Consider the following 14,573-nt stretch of genomic DNA (forward strand, 5'->3'; position numbering starts at 1 on the left):
TAAAGCAGTCGGGAAGCCGGCCGTCAGGATTACGTCCGCCGGCTTCCTGACTTCCCGACTGCATACCGTTTCTGGGTGGTAACAGGGGGGTGACTAGCCAGATGCGGGCACATCCTTTCTGGCACCAAATATTTCAATATGATAGATCACTGAGATAAGAAATACAATTTCTTGTAACACAGGCATCAAATTAATTTTAAATGCTTGTGAATTTGCTTTTACCAGCCCTGTGGCTAAGGAATTCCACAGCTTTTACACTGTTACAGTAAAGAATCCTTTCTTATGCTAATGTTGCTAACGTATTTTCCCAATTCACAACTGATGACCCTTTGTACTTTTTATGCTCCTTAGCATGATAGGTTTATTAGACAAATCTTTGAATATACTGTTTTTATAAATGTATTACAAATGTAACTTTATGCTGCATTTTTTGATTGATCACTTCCATTTATTAATGAAGTTGCCCGCTTCTGAAACCATCTTATGTTCTCTTAGATCTTTTTTGTAAAGAGGTGTTCAAAACGGTACCCCAAACTCAAGATGTGATACAGTAACTAGTGAGTTAAGGCACATATCCACTACACGATAAATTGGACGGTTTGAATGATAACAATATCGTTGTCGTCCGCAATATCGTGCAGTGTATATGCCGGCAACGACCAGCGATGCGCACTCCTGCTGGTCGTTGACGCTCAAAACTGCTGACCAACCTGATGTCGTCAGGTTGTGCAGGTTCAGGAATGAGTGAGGGCGCCGACACTGAGCGAACGATATATTTCGTTCAGTGTGGGCTCAATGTCGTGTTGTGGATACGCGGCTTTACAGATTTAATAATTGCACTGTGGGGCTTATGTTATAAGGAGCTATCTGGTGCCGCTAGGAACTCCTGCGAGTCATCCCGTATTTTTAAAGCAGCAATCATTTTAAAGGCATAACCAAGCTGGTTATGCCTTTAAAATGATTGCCGCTTTAAAAATAGAAGACTCGCAGCAGTTCCCGCAGCGGCACCAGATCGCACGCTATTGCATAAACCCCTATTTCTCCATCAGGTGCATTTATCCCACTTTTGTGCATTCCAGGGGGTATATGTAATAGGCTGCGGACTTCAAGCATCGGTGGGTCGCATGCGAGCTGCCCGATGTTTTAAAGTAGCAGTCATTTAAAAGGCAAAATCGTCCTGGTCTCACACGGGACCCGCCAATGCTTGAAGTCCACAGCCTATTATATATACCCCCAGGACTTTATTCACCTTTGCAGCATCTGTCTACCACTGTGCACTACTACACTTCCTGCCAACCAGCATGTCTTCTTCCATCTCTGGTTTCCCTGTTTGTATCCAATGTAGGAGGAGATGTATCTAACCTTCTAAATAGGACACGTGGAGGTGCGGCCTATAGCACGCAGTCAGCTTTTAGCGTTTTATCGAACACATTCTATAAATGCTCGGTAGAATCTGATTGGTTGCTCTATAGAAGGTTTGATACACCTCCCCCTCAGTGAGTAAGTACAGTAGCCTAGTGATAGATTTACAACAGCCTACGTGCAAAACTCACTCACACACACACACACACACACACACAATATTATTTTTCAGAATCCAAAAACGCCATGATTGGTTTTGGTTTTCGCTTTTTTCCAAAAATTGTCACAAAAAAGCTGTAATCACATAATTTGAGCCTTTTTTTGATCCTAGAGTATTATTAACCTCAACAACATCAATTTCCACTAATTTCTAGTCAATTTTGACCACCTCACAGCTCACAATATTGTTTTCATCCAGTTTAGGCCAAAAGGTTGCTCCGAGCTAGCTGGCTGACTAAGCTAAGCGGCAGCAGTGGGCGGCACAAACATGTGGTAGTTCAATTTCAAATATAGCACATGGCTCACACTGCGTGGAGTCACAGGGCTTGTATATGCACATGAACAAAGTGCACCAAACAGTACAATTATTTAAATTATTTTTCTTTTATGTCACAGCTGTATTCCTGCGTGGACTGGAGCCGCAGGGCTTATATATGCACGTGAGCAAAAATAGGATTTTGGTACTTACCAGTAAAATCCTTTTCTCCGATTCCCCTGTGGAATCGGAGAATAGAAGTGTGAGTGACTACTCCCCCTCTATCCCCCAGAAGCCCCAGTTAAAGAATTGGAACCCGAGGAGACGGAAACAGAATCAGAAGACATAACTGAGGAGAAAGAGTCAAACAACAAGGGCGGCAAAAGTCGAATATAAAACACATATAACATAGTGCATACAACGAATGTAAAAACAAAAAACACAATGGCAGGTAAAGCAGTGCTGGGAGAGCGTACAGTGTCCCCTGTGGAACTGGAGAAAGGGATTTTACTGGTAAGTACCAAAATCCTATTTTCTACTTCATCCACCAGGGAACACTGGAGATCAAGACACTGGGGACGTCCCAAAGTTTTCCCCCGGGTGGGAGAGCTCTGAGAAACATGCAAAACCCTGCAACCGAAACTAGACACTAATAGAATCGAACAAAGGTGCGAACCCTGGACCAAGTGGCCGCAAGACACAATTGGGAAGCAGAAGCAGAGGTCACCACGGAGTGAGTGGAATGAGCAGAAATAGAGACCGGTGGAGGCCGGCCGCTGGTTATAAATGCCTGTCGAATGGCCAGACGGATCCATCTGGCTAATGTCTTCTTAGAAGCAGGTCAACCACATGTAGCGGTACCATAAGGACAAACAAGGAATCTGACCCACAATGTTGCAGTACGGGCCATAAATCCAAAGAGCCCGCACAATCAAAGGTGAGGGAAGACTCAGAACTGTCTGACCACACCAGAACCACAATTGGCTGGGTGAAGTGGTAGGCCGAAACCACCCTAGGCAGGAAGATGGCTTGGAACAGAGTTCTGCATGGTCATCATGAAAAAGGAGAAAAAGAGGCAGACAAGAGAGAGCTCCCAACTCCAAGACCCAAGGCCAATAGGAGGATCTTCCAAGAGAGGAGTTTCAGTTCCACATCCTCCAAGGGCTGGAACAGAGCAGACTGGAGGAACATCAGAACCAGGTTAAAGTCCCACGGGGATGTAGGCGGGACAAACGCAGGCTTTATACGGAGAACTCCCTGAGGAAAAGATTGAATCTGACGGAACAAGGCCAGGTAGCGCAGAAAAATATCGACAATGCCAAGATCTGAACTTTGAGAGAACCGAGGCATAACCCAGCGTCCCGGCCCCGTTGAAGAAGAGAAGGAAACGGGACAAATGGAAGCAGTGGTGGGAACCCCCCAGCTCTTCTCACCATATAACATAAGAACACCAGATGCAATGATAATGAGCTAACGTAATTGACTTGTGAGCCCTGAACACGTTGGGAACCACAGAGTCAGGAACCCCACTACGTCTGAAGATAGCGGCCTCAACAGCCATGCCATTAAATGCAACCTCTCTAAGTCTGCATACACGAACGAATTCAGAAGCAGGAGGTCCGGACGAAGAGGTAGTAGCCAGGGATCCTCAACGAGGAGCAGTTGGAGATCTGAGAACCAGGCTCGGCGGGGCCAGATCGGAGTCACCAGGATGACCGTGGCCACTTCTTGCTTGAAGCCTCGCGGAATAAGGGGAAAAAGAGGGAAGAGGTACACGAGAACGTACCTGCAAGGCCCTGTCAGAGCATCTACCTTCTCTGCCTACGGGTCCCAAATCCAGGAGCAGTACCGAGGCACCTGATGGTTGTGCCTGGAGGTCATGAGATCCAGATCTGGCCTGTCCCATCACCTGACTAGCTATTGAAAAACCTCAGGGTGAAGGGCCCATTCTCCGGGATGAAGGTCCTGATGACACTGATAGTCAGCCTTTTTTTTAATTCCTGGAAAGAACACCATCAAGATCGCCATCACCTGGAGCTCTGCCTACCGGAGAAATGCGACTCGCTTCGCGCATGGCTATGCGGCTACGCATTCCTCCTTGAAGGTTGATGTTCGCGACGGCTGTGGCATTGTCCAACTAGTCTCGAACCGGCCAACCCTCGAGAAGGGAGGAGCTTTCAGATGAGCATGCACGGAGCTCCAGCACCTAGATTGGTAGCGTCGACTCGTGAAGCGACCATCGACCCTGGAAGTGGTTGTCCAGAACAACCAATAAACACCTAGTGTATGTCACCGACTTGCAGTACTACTGCTCTTCCACATGGTTGAGTAGTCTGAACACCCTGAGTACAGTACAAGATCTGTGGAAAGATCTGTGACAAAGAAAACCTGCTCCTCGAGGAGTGGGAAAACACTTCTGAAGAAGATGTGATTAACAAAGGATACAGTTAAATGGGACTGAAACCGCCAGCCTGGCTGACATAACCGTTATGTATCACAGGGATCCTTCACTGTAATGCTACAAAACATACAGAAACAGACAATGCTTGTCAGACAATATGTAATACTCCCGAAGGATGGATAACGGCTGGTGAAGAACGATGGACACCAATGACGTTAGAGAAGGCCAGTCAGCTTAAAGCCTAAAGGTGATAAGGATAAAGGCCGTGATTCAGAGCCGGAGGCAAGTCGCTGCTCGTTCGCTCCGAGCGATGTTTGCCCAACTGCGCATGCGTACGGATCGTAATACGCATGCGCGAACCACTCAGTGCGGCCGAAATTCATGTGCTCGCAAAATAGCGAATGCCTGATAATTTGAGTGACAGGATGAGGCGTATGTGGGTGGTAACAGGGGAAGGTGCTTGAAAACGGGGAGTGGAGATCCGATCGCAGGCGTGCTTAAAGGTCAAAACGGGCGTTTTATGGGTGTGCATATTTAAAACAGTAGCGTCATCGACCACGTCACTGGGTTATTTTAGAGCCAGAACTGCTCGCAAAATTGTGGTAGCAAACACCAGCCCCAAGAATAGCGAGCAGTTCATACCCTGGTCGATGTACTCGATTGATCTAATAAATAGCGGACATGACGTAGGATGCGAGCGGCCAGGGGGCGTATTTTTTCAAAAAACGAACGCAAGTTTTGTTCGCTCGTTCAGACATAGAGGCGTGAACAGACCGCAAACAGCGAACGGTTCATTTGAATAGCCACCCCTTGTTTTAGAACGAACGACCGCAAATAGCGAGTGGCTCTGAATGAGGGCCAAAGATACTTTATCTTATAATGGATATAACACAAAAAGGATATACTTAACAGATACCAGAACTGAAAAATCCAAAATAATCCGCCCAGTCTCATTCTACATATGGAGAAAGAGACCAGTGGAAAAAGCACTTATACAATCTGATACATCTGTCTGTACTCCAGATCAGGGGGAAGCCCTGATTGTAGAAAAGGCTCTTAGGGTGTAGACTCAAACTGTAGTGAAAGGAGGTATCCTATAGGTAGAGATGTCTGCTACAACACTGATAAGGTGCTGTGTCAGGTATGCACCAACGCTCAATGAACTTGTTACCATTCTAAAAGGATGTGTGTTAGCCGCGGTTGCATAGGAATGTGGAGCACGCCCCTTACCTGCAGCGACCAGGAGCCACTTGGTTTCGTTGTAGCAGTTACTGACCAGAGTTCAACATTGTAGATGCCAGCCCTCATGCAGGTATAGTACCAATATTCTTCGTAGGTGGGCTGAGGCCCTAAGCTCCACATCATGCCCTGTATAAGATGTTAGTGGAGACATGTGCGGTCACTCTAAGAGACCACAATCTAAAACGCATAGAATTCCTCCAATACTCCCAAGAGGTGAGAAGGAACCTCTAGGATAGACGGAACTGGGTCAGGGAAACAACCCGACTAGATGAATCAAGTAACCAAAGAGTGCTCCATCGGAGATGTACATAGCCATATACAGATATATAATATACATATACAAAACCAGGCCAGTCAACACTGACCAATCTATGTGTTAGGAGAGATAGGCCAATCATTCCAGTACAAAAATAATGCTGTATTTTACTCACTAGAAGTAGAAGCATCGTTATACCAACATTAATACAGTGAAACCTTTGGAATGACATGTAGAGTACTTAGATAATATCGATCCCACCCGAGGAAGGGTGAATTAATAAATAAATGTATAATGCTTATAACTTCCGTAGGAATAGATGGTGTTAAGCTAAGTTATCAGTTATCTGCAAGCAATTAATCTTGACCCTGTGAATGACAACCCCAGCAATGAATACAGATATGTGCTTAAACCTACAGTCCTGGTATTCCCTTCCAAGTATTAACCAGGCCTGACCCTGCATAGCTTCCGATATCAGACGAGATCGGCGTGTAAGGGTGTGGTGTGGCTGTAGGTTATAAGTACTGTGTCTGAAAATGGGTTTCCGGAGACAACGCCCAAGCGCAGGGAGAATATATAACCCCCGTAAGAACGGAAGTTATTGTTCAAAAGTTACATATACTGTATGTATAAGAGTCTGCATGATAAGTGCTACAATAGTGACAACTACCCATATGTTGCCCAGTGAGGTGTCTTCGGTTCTGGAAGTACTGCAATACCAGACCAATGCCTGAGATCCTCTCCCAACATTTCCAGCATAGTGACACATTCTCCAGAAATTAATGCTAGCCATCCAACATTATTAGGTATCACTGCAACCTCCAACCATCAGGATAGTATCTCAATCCCCTGCTAGTCAGGAGAAGAGTTGCATACTTACCGCTTCTGGCATCAGAGTGTCCCTCCTTGAGCTAGTGCCATGGTGCCTGGGACCCGGACACCCACGCTAGAATAGCGGTGGCAGGTCCCTCCTGATACCTCCATTTAGCAGGCTGACAGAGGCAGCCGTCTGTCAGCCTGTCCTCAATGCTGTGGAAGCTATAAAGTAAAATAATTTGAAAATAAAATATACTAAGTGTGGGATGAGCTCAGCCCCAATTGACCGGCTCCCTCTAGCACAATTCTAAAACTGGGACTTCTGGGAGATAGAGGGGGAGGAGTCATTCACACTTTTAGAATTTAAAGAAGCAACTCCACTCATCCACCTATCTATACCCAAGTGTCTCTCCAGTGTCCCATGGTGGATGAAGGAGAAACAAAGGGCGGAATTCAACTGATTCCAGCCCCCTTCTCGCCCGACGGAGCTATTCAATTGTTGCTCCTGTGGGGCGCGATCAGCTGCCGTCACACCATATCACCTTGAACTACCATTTTTTGGGGGATGGTGTAGCTGTATTCCTGCGTGGACTGGAGCCACAGGGATTATATAAGCACGTGAGCAAAACAAAGTGCACCAAGCAGTAAAAACAATACAATTTTTAAAAATTTTTGATGTCGCAGACGCAGGTCTATTCAAACAGCGTGGAGTGGAGTCACAGGGCTTATATATGCAGTGCACGTGAATGTCTCACTGATGGACACAGCACAGCCAGTACAGCAGAGTACAGCACAGCATACAGCAGTGTGCTCCCCATATACACATTGACTAAGCAGCACAGCCACTTGTGACTTGTGAGCAGGCCCGGTGACAGGAGGGGACTAAGGGTACATCCATACCGGGCCCTGAGGTCCAGAGAGGCCCCTTGGTCCAGACAGGCACAAAACAGGGTCATGGATGGCAGACTCACTGTTCTAGCCAGCGACCCAGGACCCATAGCCGCTGCCCAGCCCCAACTGCCTAGCAATCTGGCCCGGGCAGCGCTGGGCTCTTTCAGGCAGCTCAGCTGCGACCCGGGCCAGGCAGGACCTTTAAGTCTACAATGCAGTGGTGTGACATCATGGATCATGTCGCCACACATCATCCCTGCCCGTCAAGAAGGATGCGCTGCCGCAGTTGTGAAGAGTTGGGGCAATGGTTAACTGGGATCTAGAATCAACCTCTAGGTTATAGGGGATAGAGGATATTCCTTAACAGGGGCTGGGGACGTAAGAATGTGAAGGGGACAGAGGAAGGTGATAGGGGCTGGAGACAGAGGAAAGTGATGGGTACTAGGGATGGAAGAAGGTGATAGGGGCTGGGGACAGAGGATGGTGATGGGGATGGAGGAAGGTGAAGGGGGCAGAGAAGGTGATGGGGTCTGGGGGCAGAAAGTGACAGGGTTTGGGGGCAGAGGAAGGTGATGGAGGCTGGGGATGGAGGAAGGTGAAGGGGACAGCGGAAGGTGATGAGGGCAGAAGGTTATAAGGGTTGGGGGCAGAGGACGGGGATGGGGGGCTTCTGGGCTGAGGATGGTGATGAGAGGCTGAATTTGAGGAAGGTGATGAGGGGCTGAGGACTGAGGATGTCTGGCTGCAGGCACCATCCCTCCTATCCCTGAGGCATCAACAGCATTGTCATCAAGAAGGCCTTGCAAGAGACGGCAGACAAGAACTACAGCCTGCATCATCAGTGACAGAGGGACAGTGTGGTAAGTCATAGTGTATTTTTATTTTATGTAAGGCTGGCGTATCTTTCAGTCAACATTCTCATGCTTCACATATCACATATGCAGGAGAGGGATGTGCAGGATCGTGGGTAGTGGTGAGAAGGTGGGGCCCCCAGAGACATCAGTGTACCGGGCCCCGAGATTTCTGTTACCAGCCATGCTTGTGAGTCTGAAGACAGCCTGTACAACAGAATACAGCACACCAGCCAGCACCCCCCTACATATATATATACCGTATATACTCGAGTATAAGCCGAGTTTTTCAGCACATTTTTTTGTGCTGAAAAAGCACCCCCTCGGCTTATACTCGAGTCATGCCCGCATGTACGCAGCTGAGCAGCGTACCATGCTGGCCGTGGTGCAGACTGTGTCTCTGTGACACAGCTGCACTGCGTCTGTAGCGCTGACCGGACGGAGTTCGGTCAGCACTACACACTGCCAAACACACAGCCGCCGGAGCCGGCAGCTGTGTGTTTGTTGTAATCAGCAGCCGATGAGAGTCTGTCAGACTGCTGCTGCTCCCATTGCGGGAGCCATCTTCATGACGACGTCTCTCCCATAATGCAAAGCGGACGGAGGAGCTGATAGCAGAGGCGGGACCAGGAGCAGGCTTTCAGATAAGTGTTTTTTTTATTTTTATTAGGACTACTGGGGGCACTACCAGGGGGGATTACTTCTGGGGGCACTACCAGAGGGGGATTACTTGTGGGGGCACTACCAGGGGGGGTTACTTCTGGGGGCACTACCAGGGGGGGATTACTACTGGGGGCACTACCAGGGGGAATTACTTCTGAGGGCACTACCAGGGGGGATTACTACTGGGGGCACTACCAGGGGGGATTACTACTGGGGGCACTACCAGGGAGAATTACTTCTGGGGGCACTACCAGGGGGGATTACTTTTGGGGGCACTACCAGAGGGGGATTACTTGTGGGGGCACTACCAGGGGGGGGTTACTTCTGGGGGCACTACCAGGGGGGGATTACTACTGGGAGCACTACCAGGAGGAATTACTTCTGGGGGCATTACCAGGGGGGATTACTACTGGGGGCACTACCAGGGGGGATTACTACTGGGGGCACTACCTTCTGGGGGCACTACCAGGGGGAGATTACTACTGGGGGCACTACCAGGGGGAATTACTTCTGAGGGCACTACCAGGGGGGATTACTACTGGGGGCACTACCAGGGGGGGATTACTACTGGGAGCACTACCAGGAGGAATTACTTCTGGGGGCATTACCAGGGGGGATTACTTCTGGAGGCACTACCAGGGGGGATTACTTTTGGGGGCACTACCAGAGGGGGATTACTTGTGGGGGCACTACCAGGGGGGGGGTTACTTCTGGGGGCACTACCAGGGGGGGGTTACTTCTGGGGGCACTACCAGGGGGGGATTACTACTGGGAGCACTACCAGGAGGAATTACTTCTGGGGGCATTACCAGGGGGGATTACTACTGGGGGCACTACCTTCTGGGGGCACTACCAGGGGGGGATTACTACTGGGGGCACTACCAGGGGGAATTACTTCTGAGGGCACTACCAGGGGGGATTACTACTGGGGGCACTACCAGGGAGAATTACTTCTGGGGGCACTACCAGGGGGGATTACTTCTGGGGGCACTACCAGGGGGGATTACTTTTGGGGGCACTACCAGAGGGGGATTACTTGTGGGGGCACTACCAGGGGGGGGGGTTACTTCTGGGGGCACTACCAGGGGGGGATTACTACTGGGAGCACTACCAGGAGGAATTACTTCTGGGGGCATTACCAGGGGGGATTACTACTGGGGGCACTACCAGGGGGGATTACTACTGGGGGCACTACCTTCTGGGGGCACTACCAGGGGGGATTACTACTGGGGGCACTACCAGCTGCTGCATTTCCCACCCTAGGCTTATACTCGAGTCAATAAGTTTTCCCAGTTTTTTGGGGTAAAATTAGGTACCTCGGCTTATATTTGGGTCGACTTATACTCAAGTATATACGGTATATATATATATACATATATATATATATATATATATATTCATTCACACACATTAGTGCAGCACAGCTTATACAGCAGAGTTAAGGGCAGCATACAGCAGTGTGTACCCCCCTATATATAGTTATACAGCATAGCCTATACAGCAGAGTACAGCACAGCAGCGTGCACCCCATATATATATATATATATATATATATACACATTAGTACAGCACAGCCTATACAGCAGAGTTAAGCGCAGCATACAGCAGCGTGCTTAACAAGGAAATGGCGCCGAGTCCCGTCTGTGGTGACATATATAGAATCCAAAACCCGCGAGAATCTGACACTGCGAGGATGACGTTTTGCCTAGAAGTGGAATCCGAGTCAGGCAGGATGATCCGAGCCGCTGCTCGGATCTACTCAGATTCCCAATGTTCAGGCGGGTTTGGATTCCAAGGAATATAAACACACAAATACATTTTGAGGGATGTGACATCACGAAAGAGGATTTTGCACTGATCTCCAATTTTATTCTGTTTAGTAAATATGGCCTATTGTTAAAGATACACTTTAATTGTACATACTCCATTCCAATAACATACCTGCACTACTTGTCTTTTACCTCACTACCAAAAACAGCGGATTTAACATAACCGATAGATCACAAAGGATGCAACAGGATTCCAGCAGTGATCTATAAAAGCTGTGATGCTGTAAGGGGATCTGGAAACGTGCACAGGGCCTGATTCCAAGATTTACGCTAATGAAATCGCAAGAGCAATCTCTTATGGATCGCAGTTGCTAAATTATGCTAATGACTTGCAAAGCACAGACGAACATAGGGATGCCCACTGCCGCCTTCTCATATATGTCCGGCGAGGTACAACAGCGTGAACATTGGTACCATCAACATAAAGCAGGCAGCATGTAAGTAAAGTCTGACCAGCCTCAAATACCGCAGCTCTCCTTATACGCAGAGAGCTCTCAGGCTGCAAAGGAGATAGCAGTGGCTAATTTATGCACGCCCATGGAACGGCGTTTAAACAGTCCAGACACACCGCTGACTACCTGCCACTCACTGTGCACGCGAATCCTGTGTGCGAGTGTGAGTGCAATACAATTTCCGTGCGTGCACAATGGCTAACAATCGCTCGATCTGTGTAAATATCAGCACTGCATAAATCTCGTCCACTGTTCGCGTTCCTAAGAACTGGTTTGTACACCAACGTAATATAAGATGTAAAGGATCCGTGTTTGCATTCCAGGGACAAAAACCCCTCAAACAACTTACAGGGCGGAATCAGATTTATGGATCTCCAGACGGAATGTTGCAAACCATAAATAGAATTATTTACCTCGTTGATGTCTCCATTTGGTAGAACAGGCCACAAATATGTCAGTTTGTTCCATAGAGGATTGTCCACTTTTGAATGTCTCCATTGCCTGGATTTAGACAATCCGTCATGTTTTATGGCCCATCTACAAACAAACAAACAAACAAACAAATCAATTTGTACGAAACACTAAATTCTGTCCAGTCACTAAGATCAGCAAATAGGCTAAGTATCCATGTGTGTAGTGCCATAAATAACTGGATTGCTGAACGATCCAACAGAAATTGATTACTTTCGAGCACGTTGCATAATTATGCTGCCGGCTGACCAATGTCCCTGACCAAGCTTTTATTGGTCGTTTACATTTTTTTATTCCGGTGAATGGGTGGGTAGGGGCTGCAGTGCATTGCTTTGCCCAGGGCCGCCCTACAGTGCTGTTAAGACGGGCCAGGTGCTAGACATACGGTATTGCTTTACCTGTCTTTTTGCATTTGTAACAAGATAACACGCAAACATATAAGGCTCCACAAGGGGCCAGCAGCCCCATACAAAGTGCATAGAGAAGTGTACTACAAATATCACAGGACATAAAGGGCCTAATTCAGACCCGCTCGCAAGCGTGTCGATGTTGGCCCAGTGCGCATGCGCACGACGGACCCGGCTCCGTCGTGCACATGCGCGAGATCCGGATAGCGACGGCCAAGCCGTCGCTATAGGTCTCGTACCAAAGGGGGCGTGCTGTCGATGGTGAGTGACAGCACGCCCCCTTTGGTGGGCGTGCCGGGGGCGTGGCTGCCCAGACGGAGGCGTTCCTATGGGAACGCCTACCGTCTGGGGCCGGCCCCACTGACATCACAAGTGATGTCAGTGGGAGTGCCTTCAGCTCTGATAGAGCCAAAAGCACTCCAAGGCTTGCGGCAACGAGACCCTACCACAAGGGTCTCGTCACAAGCCCGATGGTCCCAATGGTCTTGACCATCGCGACCATCTTTTTGGCCGCTCGCTATAGCTGTGGGTGGTCACCCACAGCTATGCGAGCGGCCAGGAGGCCGCTCTAAAAAAAGAGAAGGAGGGCACTGATTCAGAGCAAGCGCTCTGAAAGAGCGTCCGGCTCTGAATCAGGCCCAAAGTGCAATCAAAAGTACAATGCAAACATAACAGGACAAACACAATGATCCAAAGTAATAGGTCGCGATTTTGTGTTTTTTGCGAGTTTGACGTTTAATTCGCTATGTTTTTGAACTCTCAAATGCAATAGGGTATGAGTACAGGTAATTTTGCATGTTTCTAATCTTTTGCAAAGTCGCGATTTTCAAAATCGCATCCAGATGTTTTCCAATGTTAAAGATACAACTCGTCAAATGTAACAAGTGCGAGTTATAAATTTGAAACCCAAACTTTACTAAAAATCGCCAAAACTTTAGACCAGCTTCAGATAGGTGAGTATAAAGACACTTCCATAAATTAAAAAAATCTGAGGCTAATTTATCCATGTGAACTCCATAATACACAATAACATCCCTATATAAACCACACCTACAGCCATTGCACCTGTGAGGGTTAGAGAAATGGAGTTTGTACAGTCTTTTTTGGAGCACTATGCTTGTGGCCTGCTTTCTATGGAGGAGCTGCACAGGAGGAGGGCGCAGGAGCATCACCAGATCCAGGTCCCTATTCTGCTTCATGCCAGGCGAGGATATTGACTGAGGATGGACCTGGACTCCCTCTCAGATCATGAGGTGGTTCAGTTATTTATATTGATCCGCACAAACCTCATGACCCTATATGAGCAGGTGAGAGATGATTTGGAACCTTTGGCTGGTAGCTACTATGCAGTGTGTGGGCTGCATCAAATAATGTGTGCCCTGCATTTTTTGCCACTGGCTCCTCTCAGTCAGTGAGTGGTAGAGTGCTGGGTATTACACCAGCCACTTTCTCCAGGCATTTATCTCAAGTGTTATCTGCCCTGAAGAAGTTGTGGCGAAAATATCTCATTCCCATGTTGTGAGTCTGAGTGGCTGGACCGTAAGGTAGCTTTCTACCGGCCTCTCAGCATTGCCTAATGTGCTGGGTGTCATAGACTGCACCCACTTGATGGGTTATGTCTATGTAAATAGACATGGCTTCCACTCCCTCAATGTGCAGGTGGTCTGCGATGCTAAGATTCTCGGAGTGGTTACAGGTTACTCAGGATCTTGCCATGATGCCTATATCCTGCACCAATCAGCCCTGTGGGAGAGGTTTGAGAAGGACACATGCCGGAGGGCTGGCTACTCGGAGCCGTATTCAATATGAGCCGAGCCGCGATACTTTTTCACGGCCTGGACTTTCCGCCTACTTCGCCTGTTTGGCAGGTGGAAAAGTATCGCGGCCGTGCCGGCTTTACCCTGTAATCAATATGAAAGTACGTGAAAACGGCACCCAGCGAAACTGAAAATGGGGAAATCAGCCTGCCACCTCCCAAAAGATGCTCTGACATGGGGGTTAGCTATGGTACCCCCCGATTTGTCTTGCTGAAGGTATTTGGGGTTTTTAAATGGGCTCAATAACTAAATAGCGTTTTTCTATACGTGATGCAGAATAGTATTAAGCAGTATTTTTTCCAGAAAATAAGTTATCCCAGCATATTTGGGGTACTTAAAAATGGGGGTCAGCATATTTAAAAGTTGCTAAAGTGTAGTTGTAAAAATCGTGAAATATACACCTTCCGCAAGCACCTGCAATAAAAAAACACACTTGGGCAGACTTGGGAACCCCCCTAGAGTCAAGGTCGCTAGTTTTTAACTTTGTACCAAACTTCTTTTTTTTTCGCCCCCTTTTTCAAAGTAATTTTTTGGGGGGTCCTTAAGTGTTTTTTTTTGACACAGATTACCTTTGGGGGACTGTCTAAAGGCTGCACGGGGGTTCCCGCAAGGTTGCACCCCAAAACCACAATTCTGCACT

At 48.0% G+C, this 14,573-nt stretch overlaps 1 protein-coding gene across 3 annotated transcripts in view; it reads right to left on the minus strand.

Moving 5' to 3' along the window:
- The window catches only part of DCDC1 (doublecortin domain containing 1), a 533,665-nt gene that overhangs the window by 87,658 nt on the left and 431,434 nt on the right, over window positions 1-14,573 (minus strand). For all 3 annotated transcript variants that reach the window (XM_088470412.1, XM_088470415.1, XM_088470413.1), the window contains exon 22: window positions 11,652-11,775. In XM_088470412.1, coding sequence (XP_088326538.1) covers window positions 11,652-11,775 — 124 coding nt within the window. The remainder of the gene's footprint in view (window positions 1-11,651; window positions 11,776-14,573) is intronic.

This window comes from Taudactylus pleione, unplaced genomic scaffold, assembly GCF_031769625.1.
Source record: "Taudactylus pleione unplaced genomic scaffold, aTauple2 ptg000100l, whole genome shotgun sequence".
Classification (NCBI taxonomy): Eukaryota; Metazoa; Chordata; class Amphibia; order Anura; family Myobatrachidae; genus Taudactylus; species Taudactylus pleione.